Source organism: Alosa alosa, chromosome 2 (genome assembly GCF_017589495.1).
Source record: "Alosa alosa isolate M-15738 ecotype Scorff River chromosome 2, AALO_Geno_1.1, whole genome shotgun sequence".
Taxonomy (NCBI): Eukaryota; Metazoa; Chordata; class Actinopteri; order Clupeiformes; family Clupeidae; genus Alosa; species Alosa alosa.
Genome location: NC_063190.1, coordinates 337,865 through 358,381, shown reverse-complemented (window position 1 = coordinate 358,381; position 20,517 = coordinate 337,865). Strand labels below are relative to the sequence as shown.

At 39.7% G+C, this 20,517-nt stretch overlaps 1 protein-coding gene across 8 annotated transcripts in view; it reads left to right on the top strand.

Moving 5' to 3' along the window:
* LOC125284068 (protein unc-79 homolog) overlaps positions 1-20,517 on the top strand; it is a 257,979-nt gene that overhangs the window by 145,881 nt on the left and 91,581 nt on the right. For all 8 annotated transcript variants that reach the window (XM_048227819.1, XM_048227828.1, XM_048227800.1 and 5 more), the window contains 6 exons: positions 686-862; positions 1,846-1,914; positions 15,348-15,649; positions 16,034-16,216; positions 18,820-18,982; positions 19,259-19,408. In XM_048227819.1, coding sequence (XP_048083776.1) covers positions 686-862; positions 1,846-1,914; positions 15,348-15,649; positions 16,034-16,216; positions 18,820-18,982; positions 19,259-19,408 — 1,044 coding nt within the window. The remainder of the gene's footprint in view (positions 1-685; positions 863-1,845; positions 1,915-15,347; positions 15,650-16,033; positions 16,217-18,819; positions 18,983-19,258; positions 19,409-20,517) is intronic.

Here is a 20,517-nt window from a genome sequence, read left to right as displayed (position 1 = left end):
TGTACAGGGGAATGCTTTACACCTTTGTTTTCGTTAAGGTCTGCTGTTTATTCAGATATGGTTTATCATGTGTTGAGGGAAAAGTTCATGAAGTATTCCACCGAGATGAATGGATAGGGAGATGGGCGCAGAATGTAATATGATTAAATTAAAGTTACTTTTCTCGTGAACCGTTTACCACAACAACTAGCGGCTAACATCGTTTAAAAGCTGAGAAAAAACTCTTTAGCGTGATGTGCTACATGTGATGTCTGTGTGATGAGTAGGCTACTTTGCAAGTAGTTCAGCAAAGAATGGGTGAATTTTGAGGCACTTTCATTCTTGCCATGCGCTGTCACTTTCTCCACTGCGTAAAAGACTAAATGAATTTGCGCTGTGAATGCTAAGCTTATTTTGACTTAATTAGTTGGACGCAACGCAGAATATTGAAAGAAGGGGGCACCAAGGCCACAGTGGCCTGTGAACATCCGATTTTCAAAGGGTCATGACGACCAATGCAAGGGGTAACGACGGCCATGGCTGTCGTGGCCGCCGTGAAATTCCCACCCTTCTACAGTATATGTAATGAATCTAGAATATATGAAAGATTCACTTTTTTTAAATAAATTAGGGGATGAAAAAAAAATGAGACAACACGGTTACACCCTGACTCACCACTACTTACCTCTTGCTTTCCACTTGACAGCCATCACATCTGTCCGCACAAATTTGGCCAATTTAAGTGATGCGGCTATGTGGAAGATAAGACGGGCACGTTTTGCTCGTAACCAGCAGAAGAGTGTGCGGTCACTTCGTGACAGCATCAAAGGAGGGGAGTCCAAGCGAGCCTTCTCTCTCCCAGAAACCCTGTGCAACAGATTGTGTGAGTAAAGATTTTTATAATCATGCTATCTGTAACTTTACTGAGAACCACACTGCACAAACTGCTTATCTAATAAAACCTAACCAAGTGTTTTTCATCTTATACCAAGATGCTCATAAGTTTACATACCCCATACATACACATGCTATAGTTGACTAAAAGAAGAATACAAAAATCATCTTTTGGTAATTGATCTTAATGCCTTAATTAAAGAAATTAGGAAGATTTCATGTTAGCAAAATAATAACAGATACCTGTGCTTTCATTGTCCAATTTTAGCCTAGATTCAGGTGGATTCTAGCCTTGAGAGCAGATTTTGGTCATGTTAGTGTGAGCAATTCAAACATACAACATAATGTATACACATGACCAACTGAAACGTGTAGTGTCACACAGTGACCAAAATCACAGTGACCTATTTCATGCTACTTTAACTAATGAAATATCAGGGTGGATGATGTATTGTATGACTTATTACAGGCAGACCCTGCTGGCATTTCAACATTGATTCAACGGTTAATAACCGTCATAAACGTTTTTAAAAAAACGTTATAACGGGTGAATCAACGTTGAATTATGTGTTGGATTTGCAAATTGAATCAACGTTGATATCGCAACATTATTTCAACATCCGCCATTTCAACATTGGTGCTGATTTCCTTGATTTCTTATTTTACAACCATTTGTCAATATTTTACAATTAGCATTAAAACAGTGTTTCAACATTGACACAACAACTGACATTATTTCACCTATAATTCAACATTGATTTTCTTGACCTTTTTACAACCAACGTTGTTTCAATGTTTGTCTAAATACCCTTTTACAACCATTTAGCATTAAGCATTGTTTCAACATGGTTTCAACATTGACGCAACAACTGACGTTATTTCCCCTATAGTTCAACATTGAAGGTCGGTCGTGTGCCGGCTGGGGAGCCTAATCACTCAGAATGTTAATATATGTCTGTGTGTTGTTTCTAGCTTTTAGGCTTACCAGGCAAGAACACTCAGCACCCACACTGGGAGATATGCTAGAGAAAGTTGTACCAGGTAAAATATACACTACACAATTTAGAAATAATGCCCTACTATAAATAGTCCTACCGCACACATCTCATCCAGACACTGGTCAAGGCAGACAGTTCGCCAGCTCTTTGTGACATTTCACAATGTGCACATTGAATGTGTGTGTGTGTGTGTTTGGGTGGGTGTATCAGATGAGGGTCATTCATCATCACTGCAAAAACTGCTTATCTAATCTCATACAATTTAACCAAGTGTTATTAATCTTATATCAGGATCAAAAAATCGAATTGGTATTGTTTTCAGTATATCATATTTTGACTGAAAACGAGCAAATTTGTCTCTGGATAAGACTCCTTAAAATAAGTCAAAGTCTTCTTAAATTATGCAAGTTTGCCAGATCGTGTAGCACTATGCAAGTTTGCCAGATTGGGTAGCGGATCTGTAGATCGATGGAATAAGACATAAGAAACTACAAATTTGACTTGCATCTGATGTCGCAATACATCATACTTTAATAAAATCATGCAACATACTCTACCTTGTCTGTGGACATCGTTTTTTGCAAAGCAGGTGCTGGAAAATCAAATAGCGTGCGTGTGACAGAGGAAAAGTGCTTTGGTGTTGCTTTAACAGCAAAAGTTATATATGCAATAATTTAGATTAATTAATGTTTTAATCGATTGACAGCCCTATATAAGATACTATATCTATACAAAAACACTTGATTAGATTTTATTGTAGTGAAGCTAAAGGAGAACCATCCTCAAAGATAATTTGAATGAATGAATTTACATACAGTGACCTCAATTATTGACACCCCTGTATCAAGATCAAAAAATCTATTTGCTATTGCTTTCAGTATAATGAGACTTCCTCATAAAACTATCTGACTTAATGCAAGCAGAGTTTGACGTCTCATCCTGAAAACAAGTAAATTTGTCTGCTAGTGCATTAAGCAAATTGTCCTAAAAAACAAGGAAATTTGTCTTGATAAGACTCCTAAAAATAAGTCAAAATCTTCTTAAATTAAGTAAAAAAAATGTTGTTTCGATCTTCATACTAGTAATTCATACTAAGAACAATACCAAATAGATTTTTTGATCTTAATGTAAGATTAATAACACTTGGTTAGATTTTATTGTTTGCAGTGTACACACTGCAAAAAATGAATTCTAACCAAGTGTTATTGATCTTATATTAAGATTAAAAAATCTATTTGGTATTGATTTTAGTATGAAAAGACTTACCTAGCGCCCTCTCAAAAGATCATTTTGACTTAATTTAAGAAGACTTTAACTTATTTGAAGGAGTCTTATCAATACAAATTTGCTCAACGCACTGGCAGACAAATTTGCTTGTTTTTAGGACAAATTTGCTTAACGCACTGGCAGACAAATTTGCTTGTTTTCAAGATGAGATGTCTTAAAATAAGTCAATTTTTTTTTTAAATTAAGTCAAATGATTTCACAAGAAAGCGCTAGGTAAGTCTCTTCATACTGAAAACAATACCAACTAGTTTTTTTTATCTAGATATAAGATTACATTACATTTGGCTGACGCTTTTTTAACCAAAGCGACTAACAACATGGTAAACAGTAAGTGTTAGAACAATACTCACAATTTTAGGACAAAAAAAAAAAACCATTAGAGTACAGTAAGAATAAGTCGTGGGTGAGTGCTGCTTTTTAACAGTTACTTGTCAGTTTAAAAACGGCTGGTGAGTGCTAGGATCAGTAAGACTTGTTGTAAGTGTTGCTATGAGAGTAGATGTTCTCTAAAGAGCTGGGTCTTCAGGAGTTTTTTTGAAAGTGGAAAAGGATGTCCCTGCCCTTGTAGGAACTGGCAGTGTGTTCCACCAACGAGGAACAACAGATGAGAAAAAGTTTGATTGGCTTGAGCGTGCGGGTGGTAGAGCTAGACGTCGTTTGGTCAGAGGAGCGCAGCGGTCTGGAGGTAGTGTAAGTCTGTATGAGGGCATTCAAGTAGGTGGGAGCAGAACCGAGACTACTTTGTAGGCAAGCGTTAGAGACTTGAATTTGATGCGGGCCGCCATAGGTAGCCAGTGTAGCTGGATGAGCAGCGGGTAACATGTGCCCTTTTGGGTTGGTTGTAGACCAGGCCGCCGCCCGCGTTCTGGATCATCTGAAGTGGTTTCACTGCGCATGCTGGGAGACCTGTCAGGAGGGCATTGCAGTAGTCGTCGTGAGATGACTATTGCCTGAACCAGAAGTTGGGTAGCATCTTGAGTCAAGTAAGTCCTGATTTTCCGTATGTTGTAGAGTGCGAAACGGCATGACCGGGCGACTGAGGCAACATGATCTGAGAAGTTTAGTTGGTTGTCGAGAACAACTCCTAGATTTCTTGCAGTCCTGGTCGGTGAAACAGACAGGGAGTCAAATTTGATGTTGATGTCGTGGTGTATGGTAGGTTTAGCTGGGATGACCAGCAGTTCAGTCTTTGAGAGGTTCAGCTGGAGGTGGTGTGCCTTCATCCATGTAGCTATGTCTGAGAGGCAATCCGAGATCCGTGCTGAAACCAGGGGGTCGTCAGGTGGAAAGGACAGATAGAGCTGTGTGTCGTCTGCATAGCAGTGGTATGAGAAGCCGTGCGAACGGATAATCTGTCCCAAGGAGGTGGTGTAGATAGCAAAGAGGAGGGGGCCCAGCACTGAGCCCTGGGGGACCCCTGTGGTGAGATGGTGAGGTGCAGATAGCTGACCAAGCCATGATACGTTAAACGAGCGTCCTGTGAGGTAGGATTCAAACCAGGAGAGAGCAGAACCGGAGATTCCCATGTCAGCGAGTATAGAGAGAAGGATACGGTGATTAACCGTGTCAAAGGCAGCCGATAAGTCAAGCAGAATGAGTACTGATGACCGAGCGGTCGCCCTGGCTTCTTTTAAGGCTTCTGTTACAGACAGCAGAGCCAAGCCGGTAGAGTGGCGGCTTTTGAACCCAGACTGATTTGGATCCAGAAGGTTGTTCTGTGAAAGGAAGTCAGAAACCTGTTTGGAGACTGCTCGTTCAATGCCTTTGGATAGGAAAGGCAGTAGTGAGACAGGGCGGTAGTTCTCGACTTGAGCAGGGTTGAGAGAAGCTTTCTTTAACGGTCCGGTGTTACCCGGCCATTTTAAACGCTGTTGGAAATGTGCCGGAGGTTAGCGAGGCATTGATCACATGTGTGATAGCTGGAGCGATGGTCGGGGCTGATGGACTGAAGTAGGCTCGTGGGTATAGGGTCCAGCGAGCATGTGGTAGGACGGCTGCATGTCAGGAGTCTGGACACTTCACTCGGAGAGAGAGGCGTGAATGCTGAAAAAGATGTTCCAGCAGTCCCTAGAGGTTGTAGGAGTGCGGTATCTGAGTCAGATGCGTTGAGTGGGCATGTAGAGAATTGACTGCTGATTGCCGCCACTTTGTTTGTAAAAAATGAGGCGAGGGTATCTGCAGTAAGGCTGGATGGAGGAGGAGGCAGCTGAGGGTTGAGTAGCGATTTGAAGGTTGAGAAAAGTTTTCGAGTGTCTGTAGCGCTGTTGATTTTGTCATTGTAGAAAGCAGTCTTAGCAGCAGTGATGCTGGCTGAGAAGGAGGTCATCAGCTAGTTTGGATTTGTGCCATTTCCTCTCCGCGGCTCTGAGTTTGGTGCGCTGCGATCGGAGGGTATCATTTAGCCATGGATGAGAATGTTTAATGAGAATGAGATTAATAACACTTGGTTAGATTTTGTTAGATAAGCAGTTTTTGCAGTGCAGTATACACAGCATATGCATTCATAGGAGGGTCATGGGAAAGTGGGAGTATTGTGCAAACACAGGGGAGAAGTGCTAATACCGATTGGGCATTCCGCCATGTATGAAAACAGCGCACGTCTGTTTTGCGGAAAAAAAATACCTGTTAAAGCCTGTTAAAAGCAGGTGTAATCCAAATTGCTGTTAAATGCGTCAATTAGAGAAACTCTGAGAGACAGCTGAATAATCTTTTTTCTTTATTGTACGATGTCAAAAGCAACCTTAACTTTTGTTTGCCTTTCTGATATTGTATTTTCACTTTCACAACACTTCCCAATCTGCTAGACTTTTAAGTCTACGTGCAGTAAATAGTTCAAGTATTTTATAAGTGGATTAGTAGAACTACTAGATCTACTCTGTGTGTCGCACTGTACTGTTCTTCCTAAGCTTCTTCTTATTCTTCTTCTTGTATTGCGTTTAATGAAGCTTCAACCGCTTAACGTAGAAACTTCATTCAAACTGTGTTGTGTAGGTCTTACTTAGGACATGGGTGCTTTGTATTTTTCATCTTTGTAACTTTTTTACTTTTTAAACTATTAATTAAAAACTATTGAACATTTCCCCATAAACTTAACATTGGCGATTATCACAATATGGCCATTAACCCTTTGTTGACGGACCGTTCAAATATCATTCCTCCAGGAATGATGGCATTGCAGTTGTTATGATGACATAATATACCTCTACAAAGCAAAATATGTTTTTGACAAGTCTTACTGCAATATAGCCAATCATAATTCAAAGAGTAGTAAGCTTTTCTTTGTGATTGGTTGTTTTTTCCTCTCAATATAATTGAGCACCGCACACATCAACTGAACACGCACAAAGTTGATTCAACATGGCGTCGCCCTGTCGGCAACACACATGCGGACCAAGAGAATCTTATCTCATGAATGATAAAAGTGGCGACAAAAGTAATGCCAACATCGAAACTATCAATCTTTTAAGGGCAGAAAAATTTGGTTTAGGTCAGGGATTACAAGAAGAAAGTGATCCTGAGTTGGGAAGAAGGTAAACAAAACTGTGTAGCCTATGCATAACGGTTAACATTAGGTTATGGAATGGGAGAAGTGACTCTTCTAGTTTCGTAATAAATCAAAATATTGCCTATTTCTAAAATGTTGTCCCCAAACAACTCGGAAGATCTTAGACACAATGCATAGGCTATAGTTTCAAATATTTCTTAAAGTATCGGCACAAACTGAGTGTAGGCTATGACGTTTTTCGCGGTGGAAAATGTAAGCTAGAGACTTTTAGCCTGGGTGCCAGCCGAACTTAGTCCCGCCCACAACATTTGAGGTCGGGAAGTTCGGTCTGGCATTGCTCCGTTGTGGAGCAACTATGCTCACCCTAGATCTGGTGGACCAATCAAATCGGGCTTTACGATCATGGACAGGTGAGCAACAGCGCCTCGTCTATCACGTCATCTGAGCACGCTTAGATTAGGCCTATGTTTGCAACAAAAACGCTGTGACTAGAAGGAGACATGGCTTTTAAGACCCCATATGGAAAATGCATATTATTATGACCGCCGCGCACCTCAATTCTGAGGTTTAGTCAGAATTTTTTTTTTCTTTTTCGCATGTCCAAATTTCCGTCAAGGATTCCTGGGACACTGAAAGACCGGGGTAGACGAAACTTGGTGGGCATGTAACCCCATATGGATAGCATGGAACCATCGCTTTTCGTTTTGATCTGTAGCCCCTCGCTGGACTGCACCCCGGAAGGAGGGTAGGGCAGACACAGTTTTCTGTGAATATCTCGAGAACCGTAAGGTTTAGGAGGACCATTTTTTTTGTATGTTGATCTCAAGGGCCATGTCAACCCATTCCATAACCACTCATTTCATGTATAGTGCCACCTAGTAAAACACAAAAAAGTAAAATGAGGTGTTGTAATCGCAGTTATCTGTGACCTAACATAGTCAAAACTGCACGAAATTGGAAGTGTAGGATCATTATGACACCCTCTGAATGCCTTCCAAGTTTCGTGGAATTCCGTTCTTGGGGGGCCACACAATAGATTAATTTATGTTACTATACACCAACTGGCCTGTAGGTTGCCGGAGACAGTTTTCTGTGAATATCTCGAGAACCGTAGGGCCTAGGAGGTCCACCTTTTTTTGAATGTTGGTCTTAAGGGGGCATGTCAACCCATCCCATTACCACTTATTTCATGTATAGGCCACCTAGTTAAAAATTAAAAAGCAAAAAAATTAGGTGTTTTCATCACAATATCTCTGGCTGACATGGTCAAAACTGCACCTAAATTGAAAGTGTAGGATCATTATGACACCCTCCGAATGCATGCCAAGTTTTGTGAACTTTCGTTCATGGGGGGCCTTACAATAAAATCATTTATGTGTACATTTAGTGACCGTACACCAACAAGGATTCCCGGGACACTGAAAGACCGGGGTACACGGAACTTGGTGGGCATGTAACCCCACATGGGTAGCATGGAACCATGTTTTGATCTGTAGCCCCCGCTGTACTGGACCCCGAAAGGAGGGTAGAGCGGACAGTTTTCTGTGAATATCTTGAGAACCGTAGGGCCTAGGATGACCAATTTTTTCCGTATGTTTGCATCCAGGGATCATGTTAACCCATTCCATGTGCACACATGTGCATAAACAGATATACACGCACACGCATACATTCACAGTAATCATACGTATGACACATACTCACACAGTAGACATATGTACGCATGCATGCACATGCACAAACACACATACGCAGGCAAACACACAAGCACGCATACACACACACACACACCCACACCCACACCCACACACATAAACATAAACATGTACACGCACACATGCACACAATTCAAGAATTTCTCAGAATTATGAACAGGCAACATGGGGGTGGGGTTGTATAAAATTAATTTTACATGTGAAATCTATGAACTAATCATGTTTTGGTACTTGTTGTCTAGCAGATACCAGTGAGAATTGAGTGTGGATAATGCAATTTAGTGAGACAGTTAGAATCATATAGGCCTTTCAGCGTGATTTATTTTTGTGGAAAAAATGTGCTGGACTAGGCGGCGGTCATATTTTGTACCGCTCTGCGGTACATCTAGTTTATTGAGGTTTTATCCCTGAAAACGATTATTTCTGAAAACTTTGGCTAAAGTTGAGATGTGGGAAAACTCACGGTTTCACTTTCATCAAGGGAAAACAGTGTGTTGCATTGTGACATGTTGTTCCCTCGTTCGTTTGAAATATCTGATTGACCACCTGTTTGAGGGATTTGAGACAGCCTTTCCCAGCTGTTTATAACATGTTTGTTCAACAGAATTATTTTTAAAAATGGAGGGGATATACTGTAGGCTATCAGTTTTTTTTCCTAATAGTCTACGTTTTTTTTTAGATTTCGCTAATGAGTGTTGTAGGAGATATTGACGGCACAATAACTTTTATAAAAGACCAGAAAACAATGTTAAGACATTTGTGGAGAAGAAGGATGGTTTGTGTGTTCTTCCTACAGATAAGCTATTTCGTTGCTCTGATTGGTTAGGTCTAGCCAATTGAGTGCAGAGACATTCCCCCCCTGTATCGGTTGAAACACGCCCTATAATTACGTCCCAATGGAGCAGTATCAGACTCATATTCTGACTAGAATTGAGTATGGCTACGTCAGGCTAAGAGACTTATCTCTAAGAAATTATGTTAGCACTTCACACACATGTAGGCTTGCCTCCAGTATCGAATCAAAGGTAACTCTTACTCTTAACTCACATGCTAGAGAATTTCAGAAACACAATTTCAAAAATCAGCCCAAAGAAAGGAACATAATAAACTTTGGTTTGCTAGATTGTAAAAGAGTCACTAGGCTATTTTGGCGATTTTACTCACATTGCTTCCAACCAAGGATCGTCCTGATTGCAATAAAAATCTATTGTTAAAGGGACACCAGGTAATATTTTCGTGTTAATTACTCATCTTCGTAAATCGGTATATGGTTAAATGACTCATTACAGGGTGAATGAAGACTCTCTAGCCCGCCCCTATTGCCTGTAGGAAGAATATCCCGCTTGCAAGTTCAGTGTATCATACCCGCCGACCGAAGCAGGATCAGTTTACATCCTGCATCCACAGCACAGAGGCAGGCTAACGAAACGCGAACGAGATTGTTGCAAATGTGTGTATAATGGCAGATCCGGTGAAGAAGCAGCGAAAACCCTTGACGGAAGATGCAAAGAAAAGGAAAAGAGCTTCAGACCGAGCAAGGGGGAGTTTAGTAGAGAAAAAGCATCAGGCTAACACTTTCTGTGTCATTATGGTCAGTCATTAAGTTATTCCACTGCACAGACCATAATGAAACAGACCAACTATTAGCCATGTAGACTGACTGATATGTAGCCTATTTATGAATCATTAATATAGTCAAGTCAAGTCAAGTCAAATTTATTTATATAGCACATTTCAAAGCAATAGCATTGCACCAAAGTGCTTTACATAAAAAATAATAATAATAATAATAATAATAATAATAATAATAATAACAATAATACATACACATACATATAAACATATAAAAAAAGGGAGAGGTGAGGGAGTCAGGGAGTGTTAAAAGCTAGGGAGAAGAGGTAGGTCTTTAGGTTGGATTTAAAACTACTAATAGTGGGGCAGGATTTCACAACATCAGGAAGGCTATTCCAAAGCTGGGGAGCATAGACAGAGAAAGCTCTGTCATCTTTGGATTTAAGAGAGGCAGAAGGAACACAAAGAAGACACTGGGAAGATGATCGAAGAGGTCTAGGAGGACAGTAAGGAATTAAAAGATCACATAAATACTGAGGTGCTAAACCATGTAAAGCTTTGAAAACAAACAGAAGAATTTTAAAATTAATTCTTTGTTCCACAGGAAGCCAGTGCAGTTTAGCCAACACAGGTGAAATGTGGTCACGTTTCTTAGATCCAGTCAGTAATCTGGCTGCAGCATTTTGGACCAGCTGGAGTCTGTTTAGAGTAGATTTAGTTACACCTACATACAGTGAGTTGCAATAATCAAGCCTAGAGGAAATAAAGGCATGTATAAGGATTTCTAAATCACTGTAGGAGAGAGAAGACTTGAGCTTTGCTATTGTCCTAAGTTGGTAAAAACTTCCCTTGACAACGCTGTTGAATTGCTTATTAAAAGTCAGAGAAGAGTTTAGGAAAACACCTAGGTTCTTGACCACACTGTGATGGTTAACAGACAGAGGGCCAAGAGACTTGCTTACATTGTTGACAGAATCTGGTGGTCCAAAAATGATTACTTCAGTTTTGCTGTCATTTAGCTGTAAAAAGTTGTTAGCCATCCAATTCTTAATGTCATTAAGACAAAGAAAAAGGTCTGTCAATGAGCAGGAATTTTCAGGGGCCACCGGTATATAAAATTGGGTATCATCTGCGTAGCAGTGATAACGAATATTGAATTGATTGAAAATGGAGCCCAGGGGAAGCATGTATAAAGAAAATAATAGAGGCCCTAAAATAGAACCCTGGGGGACACCACACTTAATGGGAGCAGATGACAAAGAAGCATTGCCTAAATGCACTGAAAAAGATCTATCAGTTAAGTAAGATCTGAACCAATTTGATACAGTGCCTTGCAGACCAACTTCAACACCCAGGCGTTTTAAAAGGATCTTGTGGTCAATGGTGTCAAAATCAGCACTAAGATCTAATAGGACCAATAGGGAACAAGAGCCAGAGTCAACAGAGAGCAATAGATCATTATGGACCTTAAGTAAGGCAGACTCTGTACTATGAAGTGGTCTAAAACCAGATTGAAACTTGTCAAGGATATTAGAGGTGTTTAAATAGGAAGAAGAGACTTGTGACGGAACAACTTTTTTTCTAAGATCTTAGAGAGAAAGGGCAGTTTAGAAATGGGCCTATAATTTTTCAAATCAATGGGATCAAGGGAAGGTTTTTTCAGGAGAGGTTGCACAATAGCGTGTTTAAAGTCAGAGGGTACTACTCCATTAGCCAGGGAGCTATTAATGATGCTCAAGATAAAAGGGCAAATAGCCGCAAAAGCTTCTTTGAAAAGGTGAGATGGAAGAATATCAGAGTGGCAAGAAGAGGGCTTCATATGAGAGACCAAGTCTGACAACTGTGAGGAAGAGACTGGTTGGAATTGTTGGAGGCAAACAAACTACAGACTGATACAAAGCAGGATCAGAAATTGAGGGTGTGATATGAGACTTTATGTTGTCAATTTTGTCAATAAAGAAATTGAGAAACATCTCACAGGTTTCTGTTGTAGCAGGAAGAGAGGACATTGTAGTAGGAGGATTTATGATTTTATTAATTGTGTTAAACAACACTTTTGGTCTGTGAGCATTTTTGTGAATAAGCTCAGCATAGAAAGCTGCCTTTGCTGCTTTGACAGTGATTTGATAAGCCTTAAGAGAATCTCTAAATATATCATAGGAGACCTGTAGTTTATCTTTTTTCCATTTTCGCTCTGCTTTCCTACAAGCCTTTCTGAGCGAACAGGTAGTGGAATTTAGCCAAGGAGTAGTTGACCTATTGGATTTACACCGCTTTTGTTTTAAAGGAGCTACAGAATCAAGAGTGGCAAGGCAAGATGTATTAAAAAGAGTAAGTAGATCCTCAGTGTCGGTGCAGGTGGAAAGAGAATCTAAGACAGCAGGTGAAAGAGAGAGCATAAAAGTATTAGTGAACTGTGAGGCTGTGGTGGAATTAATAGCTCTGACAAGGGAGTAGGGTGAGGGGGGTGGAGGGGGGGGGACAAAACAGTGAAGATTCAAATAAAATCATAAAATGGTCAGACACACCAGTATCAACTATTTTAACATTGGAAACTGAGAAACCAGAGGACAACACTAGGTCTAGTGTGTGACCCTTCTGATGTGTTGGGGCCATAACTGACTGCACAAGGTTAAAAGAGTCCACAAGGCCTAAAAACTCATTGACCAAAGGTTTAGATGGGCAGCATATGTGGATGTTAAAGTCCCCTAAGATTAATAACTTATCAGCACGAGAGGCCATAAAAGATAGAAGTTCAGCAAATTCTTAAATGAAATTACAATTAATTTTTGGTAGACGGTAGACTAAGGCACAAAGTACAGATGCATTGATCTTAAACAGCTGTAGTTCAAAAGTAGAAAACAGATCAGTTGGTACAATTCTACATTTAAAACTGTTCTTAAACATTGTAATTAGACCACCACCACGACCAGAGACCCTAGGTGAGTTTAAAAAACTACAGTGAGCAGGGCAAAGGTCACCAAGTGCAATGATGTCATCACCAGAGAGCCAAGACTTGGTGATAAACAGAAAGTCTAGATGGTGGGACGTAAAACGGTCATTCAGAATAAATGCTTTGTTGGAAACAGAGCGAGCATTTAAGACAGCAAACTTAACCAAAGAAGAGTCCTGTTCATGAATATACACATTCAATAATGTACAACTTTTTGAATGATTCATATAGAAATAAATTGTTTATGCATATGAACCAAATGAATTCAAACAATTGTGTCTGTTGTTATTAGGTCCTACACTAGTGCACATGTAGGCTATGTATTTCCGCAAAAAAGAACTTGTTCCAATAGGAGCTATGACAACATTCTAAATCACATTTTTACACTGATTACTAAATTTATCTGTCAGGAAAATTCCGGTATTTAGCACTTTGAGTCCCTTTTCTGGTTTGTTTTGGATGAACAAGAGTGGTGGACATCGAAATTTTGACGATTGGTCCTGTCTCGACTTTTCTGACTCGTTTTGAATCGCCTTTACTGCTTCAGAGTGGCTGCCTACAGGCATGCACAAACATGTCCTTAAAACAACCCTTAACGTTCGTTTTCAAAACTGTGCAACTCACCGAGTGGTTAGTGGTGTTCGTTGATTATTAAAATCAAATATATCGGCGCAATGTATGATTTCCAGTCGTCTTATTTGCTATTGTGGAGCTATTTTTTCAGACACCTCACAACCACGTATAAACTTCCTCTCAATATTTGAGCCTGAAGCATAGACGGTGGCGCAGTAATATCAACGTGCAATGAGTCTTCCAACAGAAATCAATGGAATTTTACAAAATGCCAAATAAAACACGACAGAAACTGTATTTCGCTATGCTACTTGTTTTGGAACATCAACAAACACCACTAACCACTCGGTGAGTTGCACAGTTTTGAAAACATACGTTAAGGGTTGTTTTAAGGACATGTTTGTGCATGCCTGTAGCAGCCACTCTGAAGCAGTCCAAGGCAATTCAAAACGAATCAGAAAAGTCGAGACCGGACCAATCGTCAAAATTTCGGCGTCCACCACTCTAGTTCATCCAAAACAAACCAGAAAAGGGACTCAAAGTGCTAAGTACTGGAATTTTCCTTTAAAACATACAATCTGGCTCTCTTAAGACTACAGATCCTGTTCAACTTTTTTTTCTCTGCCCACAACTGTTTCAAAATAAAAATCCTCACTACAATAATTCACAAATAAATAATTCAACAATTTAACTGTTTAGCCATTCCAACTGTCAGTTGTCATCACCTATGACTCCCGCCAACTGTTTCCTCTGCCCACAACGGTTTCAAAATAATAGTCCTCACTACAATAATTCACTATTAAATAATTGAACTATTTAAACTACTCAACTGTTTCCTCTGCCCACAACTGTTTCCAAATAAAACTTTGTTTTGCAATTTATGTTAATGTTTGTTTTGCATTTTCATGCACTGGTAATTCCTCGGAATTACATTTTCTAGTTATTATGTATGATCACCAAACTTGAGTCTTTTTTAATGTCGCAATTGGTTAACTCTATTCAACTGTGCTTATGGTTCAGCTGTGGGTACGCAATTAGCGTTTTAGAGGGGGCGGGGGCGGGAGGTGATGAACGCTGTTTACGTAAATTCCACGCACTATGGCAAAGGACAGTGTTCACTTTCTGCACATAGAATATACTACTTTCAGCAGTAATCCATTGCTTTCTTTTTCACACTGCTTAGAGGTGCTTAGTCATTTAGTCATTTTTCACACATAGTAAATTTAAATATAAACAAACTGTGTTGACCTTTGTCTGGGAAGTCAGTATATCAACCGATCATTGCCATCAGTGACAGCAAGTTAGTTCCGATGTAGGCTAGACATTCAAGCTGAAAGAGTAGAAATACACATGCATACTCCATGAGTGAAGAACAAAACATCAGCTTAGTTTATAATGAAATGATCTCCACAGATGCAAATGTGAAACTGAACAGGTCAAGCAATGCTCTGAGAGGCAACCCACTGCAAAATTAAACATGTACTTCTGTCTCCCATGCTACACCTTTCCACCAAATCACTTTTTTTTGTAATTCTGTACTTGCTTGAGTATTTGCTTGATTGAACTGCCTTTTTCTGGACCTTCAACTCAGTGAAAAATTGGAAGTTGGACCTTGAAGACTAATATTTGAGTGCCCCTGTGATTGATCATGTCAAAGTGATAAAGTGGAAGATTGATGATAACTGATTAAAAGTTGCTGCTGAGAATTTCAAATTTGGTACTGGCATCATTTTTCAATCAGCTATTGCACTCACAATGCAATGTTTGAAACAGAAATGCTGTCAAAGGTTAGTTATTAGTAATTTTCTTCCACATATTTTCTCTCCATATCTGAATATTACCTCCTTTCTCTTCAATTCAACTCTCTACAGACCACCTCCCAAGCCAGAGTGCCCCCCTAGAGGATGACTCCATCATCAGAGACCTGCTTCCAGAGGATGCAGGGATAGACCACCAAACAGTTCACCATCTAATCATGGTGCTGATGAAGTTCATGGCTAAAGACCAGAGTAGCGCTGAGGCAGATATAAGCAGCGCCAAGGCATTCAATACGGTCAAGCGCCACTTGTATGTGCTGCTGGGTTATGACCAGCAGGAGGGCTGCTTTATGATTGCTCCTCAAAAGATGCGCACGTCCACGTGCTTTAATGCCTTCATTGCTGGCATTGCACAGGTAAAGAATTTCATAATAAAGGAACAGGCGATAATTGGGAAGTTACTCATAAAAGTCATTAAAAACATCAAAGGGGATGTTCATGCTTTTCCACTTTTTCCTTTTCTTTTAGTGTGTATGCTTTTTTCTGCATAAATGGTCTGCAAAGTTGTAAAGTCTAGTAAACACTAGAGGGAACGACTCTTTTTCAGATGATCAACTGTTTTATTGGTCATTTTATTGCTCATTTTATTGGTCATCTTGCTGGGATTCCAGCCCTTTTCCTTGTTGAGGATCAGGCAATCTCATAATACACTCTGAAAATGACTTGGTATTTGTATATTCCTGCAATAATTCCATAAGACATGTAATCATGTTCATTTTGCACCAATTGCTTTCCCTCAGGTGATGGACTACAATATTAATTTAGGAAAACAGCTGCTTCCCTTAGTGGTGCAGGTGCTAAAGTACTGCACATGCCCACAACTTAGGCATTGCTTCCAGCAACCACCCCGCTGTTCGCTCTGGCCCTTGAAGCCCCATATCAGGCAGATGTGGCTGAAAGCTCTTCTTGTAATTCTCTACAAGGTAATCAAATATTTATGTAAGCATGTGTAAATCAGTCGAGTGAGATATTTACAGACTTTGCAACTTGGGGGCAGACGTGGCCTACTGGTTAGCGCTTCGGACTTCGGACTTGGGGGCAGACGTGGCCTTCTGGTTAGCGTTTCGGACTAACCGGAGGGTTACCGGTTCGAACCCCGACCAGTAGGCACGGCTGAAGTGCTCTTGAGCAAGGCACCTAACCCCTCACTGCTCCCCGAGCGCCGCTGTTGTTGCAGGCAGGGATTAGTGTGTGCTTCACTGTGTGATGAGTGTGTTTCACTAATTCACGGATTGGGATAAATGGGATAAATGCAGAGACCAAATTTCCCTCATCAAAAGAGTATGCTTATAGAAAGACATGAGGACTAGACAGACCAAAAAAACAGCGACACAAACCAGTGACACAACAAATAAAACAGATTTACAGTACATGTAAAAACAATATAAGAATCACATAAAGGGGCCATTGGAAACATGTGCACTGTTCAAATATGGATCTTTTAAGTAACTGTTTAAAATGTTCAAGTGCGATAAAAACAGAAAGCTTCAAAACTTTTTGGAGCAAATTCCAACACTAAGGAGCAGCATAGCTAAAAGCAGTCTTACCAAATTCAGTTGTTGTGGATATTTAGAGCCAGTGTTAACAGAGCGGAGATTGTAAATGGAATGATTCCAAGTCAACAGACTAGTAAGATAGCTTACCGTTAATAGCTTTATAAATAAAAATGTGCCAGTGGAACCATCTACGCAGACCTAAAGAGCTAAAACCAGTCATCTCATAAAGACGACAGTGATGAGCGTGTGACTTGGCATTAGTAATGAACTGTAGTGCACCATGGTAGACTGTGTCAAGTGTGTGCAGTGTGGTAGAGGCAGCATGCATATAAATAACATCCCCATAGCCCAAGACTGGTAGGAAAGTGGCACTGATCAGTTTCCTCCTAGCTTGGAGAGTAAAACAGGATTTATTTCTAAAATAAAAGCCGAGCTTTACTCTCAGCTTTCTCACTAACTTATCAATATGAACTTTAAAGGTTAGCTTTTCATCAATCCACAGACCAAGATATTTATAAGATGAAACATTTCAACACACTTCCCATCCAGTGTGGAAATGGTAAGGGTGGTACATGCAGGGTGGTACATGCACCTGGCAAAAATAATAAAATAAAAGAAACTTCATTTTTTTCCAAACTGTGTGCCACAAGGGCTGTGCAGGTGTGCCAGAAAAAAATCTATATTGATACATTTACTGACAGTAGCCGGTGACCTCGAGAAACAGATCTATGTGAAAACTTGCCGGATTTCTCCTTTAAATAAAGAGATGAAGCAGCACAGTGGTAAACATGTCCCTGTCCCAACGTTTTTTGAAACCTTTTGCTGGCATCAAATTCAAAATGAACATATATTTTCCATGAAATAGTCAAATTTGTCATTTTCAATATATTTTTTGCAGCTAAATGTGGGTTTACGAGATTTGCATTTGTTAATTCACGTTATGTTTCTATTTGCATTTTACACAAAGTCCCAACTTTTTCTGATTTGGGGTTGTAATTCACTCAATTTTGCCACAATTATATATAGATGAACCAAATCTGACATGGGAAGGGAAGCATCCCATTGCAAAGGCAGAGAAAGGTACTATTGGAGACTTTCTTCAACCCCTAAATAACTTTATGGTTTAGGACACAGAAATCTGACACTCAATTTGTGTTATTTGAGCTGACACTCCTATTGGCCCTCATTTATCAACCAAACATAGAAACCAGTGCAGATCTGAGCGCATGAATCATCTTACGATGGGGCTTAATTCTAGAGGCGTCACCCCTAGAATTTATGACATGGAGGTGCATAATACGTCCAAAAGAGAAACATTTCTGACCTGGAAATAACCATAGTGACCTTGTTAGTATGACGGCTACAAAAGTGTCATCAAGAAAGCCGAGACACTAGTGATTTAAGCGATTAGCGATTTAAGTGTAACAGACTTTGTTTTTTGCAGAGAGAATGCATGATACTACAAATACATTCATTAGAAAACCATACACCTGCCATTTGTCCCTTGAAAAAAAAAATATGTATGACTTTTGCGCTTTCCAAAGGGAAAGTAATTCTCTCCACATATGGCTATCCTAAGCCTTCAAATGTGTCAACATAACAGGCTACATTACGGAAAGTAGGCTGCAAATGTGCAAAAGTCTTAGATTCAAAATATTCCATGAATTCAACTTTCCAATCCTCCACCAATGTACTGCTGCACCGTGATATGCTGCCTCAAAAATGTGCGTACATGAGTTGAGACTTGACATGAGATTTAAGCATAGCCACCGCTCACATTCAAATTGATAAATGCCATGCTTTGCGTTTGTCATACGTTGTTTCATAAATGACGGAAATTGTGCCTTTTTCTTTTTAAAGTTAAATTCAGTCATTGTCACGCAATGTCAGTGTGTGAAATAACATTTGTCAATTTCTACAAAAAGCATGATTGATTTCAAATGTTTCAACACTTCTGTATGTTTAATATTCCTTCACAAACTACACATACCTTGTGGTAACTTTGGTTGCCCACCTGTACATTTTTCCAGTATCCTTACAGAGAGATGGATGTGAGCAAAGTGGTGCTTTGTCTGATCCACATCACTATCAATACCCTCAATGCTCAGTATCACAGCTGCAGACCGCATGCTACTGCAGGACCACTGTACAGCGACAATTCCAACATCAGCCGTTACAGCGAGAAAGAGAAAGGTAATGATTCAAAATAAAAAAAGGCAATCCTTTGGAATCCTTGGAATTTTGTTTAAACCGATTACTATGTTTTGCTGTTGCTGCTTCATTATTTCCAGTGTGATCCATGCTTTATTTTCACGCTACACTCTGTGAGAACCCTTCCCCACTCATGCTTACTCATACCAGAAAAAAGGCCTCTTAGTGCTTTGTGTAAAAGTATGCTAAGAATATCACATTGTCCACATGCATTTGATCTGTAATGCAATGCATGTATATGTTTTCTGTTTGTAACAGAGGAGGATAGTGTATTTGATGAGTCAGATGTCCATGACACTCCAACGGGAGCTTGCAACAAGGAATCCCAGACCTTCTTTGCTCGCTTGAAGCGGATAGGAGGCAATAAGTCAGTCAAGTACCAACCAGTGGAGCTTAGTGCACAAAAGAGTAAGCTGGATTTATCTTGGTGTTACTTTTGTATCCAATCATACATTCACTCACTTTATTTTCATTCTAGTTAGCCTATAAGTATTTTTTTATTTCTTTATGTGAGTTTGTCTCTTGTGGAGTTCTTCAAGGCTCTATTCTCATTCTCTCACAAGCTCCTTCTATGTGCAGACATATTATCTCATTTAATTGCTGTGCTGAGGACACCCAGCTATGTGTCAGTCAAATCCATAGAGCTTGATATATGGTTATGGTTATCTTTCAATGACACTGCAGAGGGGAACTGATTTTTAAAAAAAAAAAAAAAAAATTATAAAAAAAAAAAAAAAATTATAACTTTACAGTCAACATCATCAAAACATTTGTACGGAAATAAACTCTTCAAACCTGCTATTCGGGTTATGTTCAAATGCAAAGAGTTAATAGAAAAAAGTACCTTTGTGTTCCCTTTGCCAACCTTTGCAGTTTATTGAACGAAAGTTGGTGATTGGTGGTTTAGCTATACATTCACTGAGAACCAAGCAATAATAATACAATGAGAGACTAATTTCAAAAGACTTACACATTTAGCGATCTGTTTTCCCTAATGAGTATGCTTTAGTATTGCCAACTATACAGTAAGGTCCTGTCTATTAGCAGTGTTGTGTGTAAACCGCATGACACGGTTTTACAGAAATTAAAAAAAACACAAAATCATGTATTGACCACAGTGCTGAAACCAAGGAATCAATGGTCATTATGAATGAGATCTAGAGTTCATTTGAGAAGATGAGAGAAGCATAAAGAAGGACAAACATCAGTGCAGCTCCTTGCCTGGTGTCTTCCATTGGGAATTGTGGCCAAATATTTCAGACTTTGTTTTGTCCTTCTAGAGATCTTAGACCTTCTTAGAGATCTTTTTCATCTCTATGGATGTACAGTATACACCCATAGAGATAATTTCCATGTTGACCCTGAAGGAACAGGGAACAGGATAGCACCTGTTGTAAATTTGTGATTTCCAAGTCAGTGCCTGTTAGATGATTTAACTAAGTTTTACGGAAAATTAGTAAGTGATAGATGTAATAGATGTATGATTTAAATATGTTTGGGTGGTGGGGGTGTAAAGT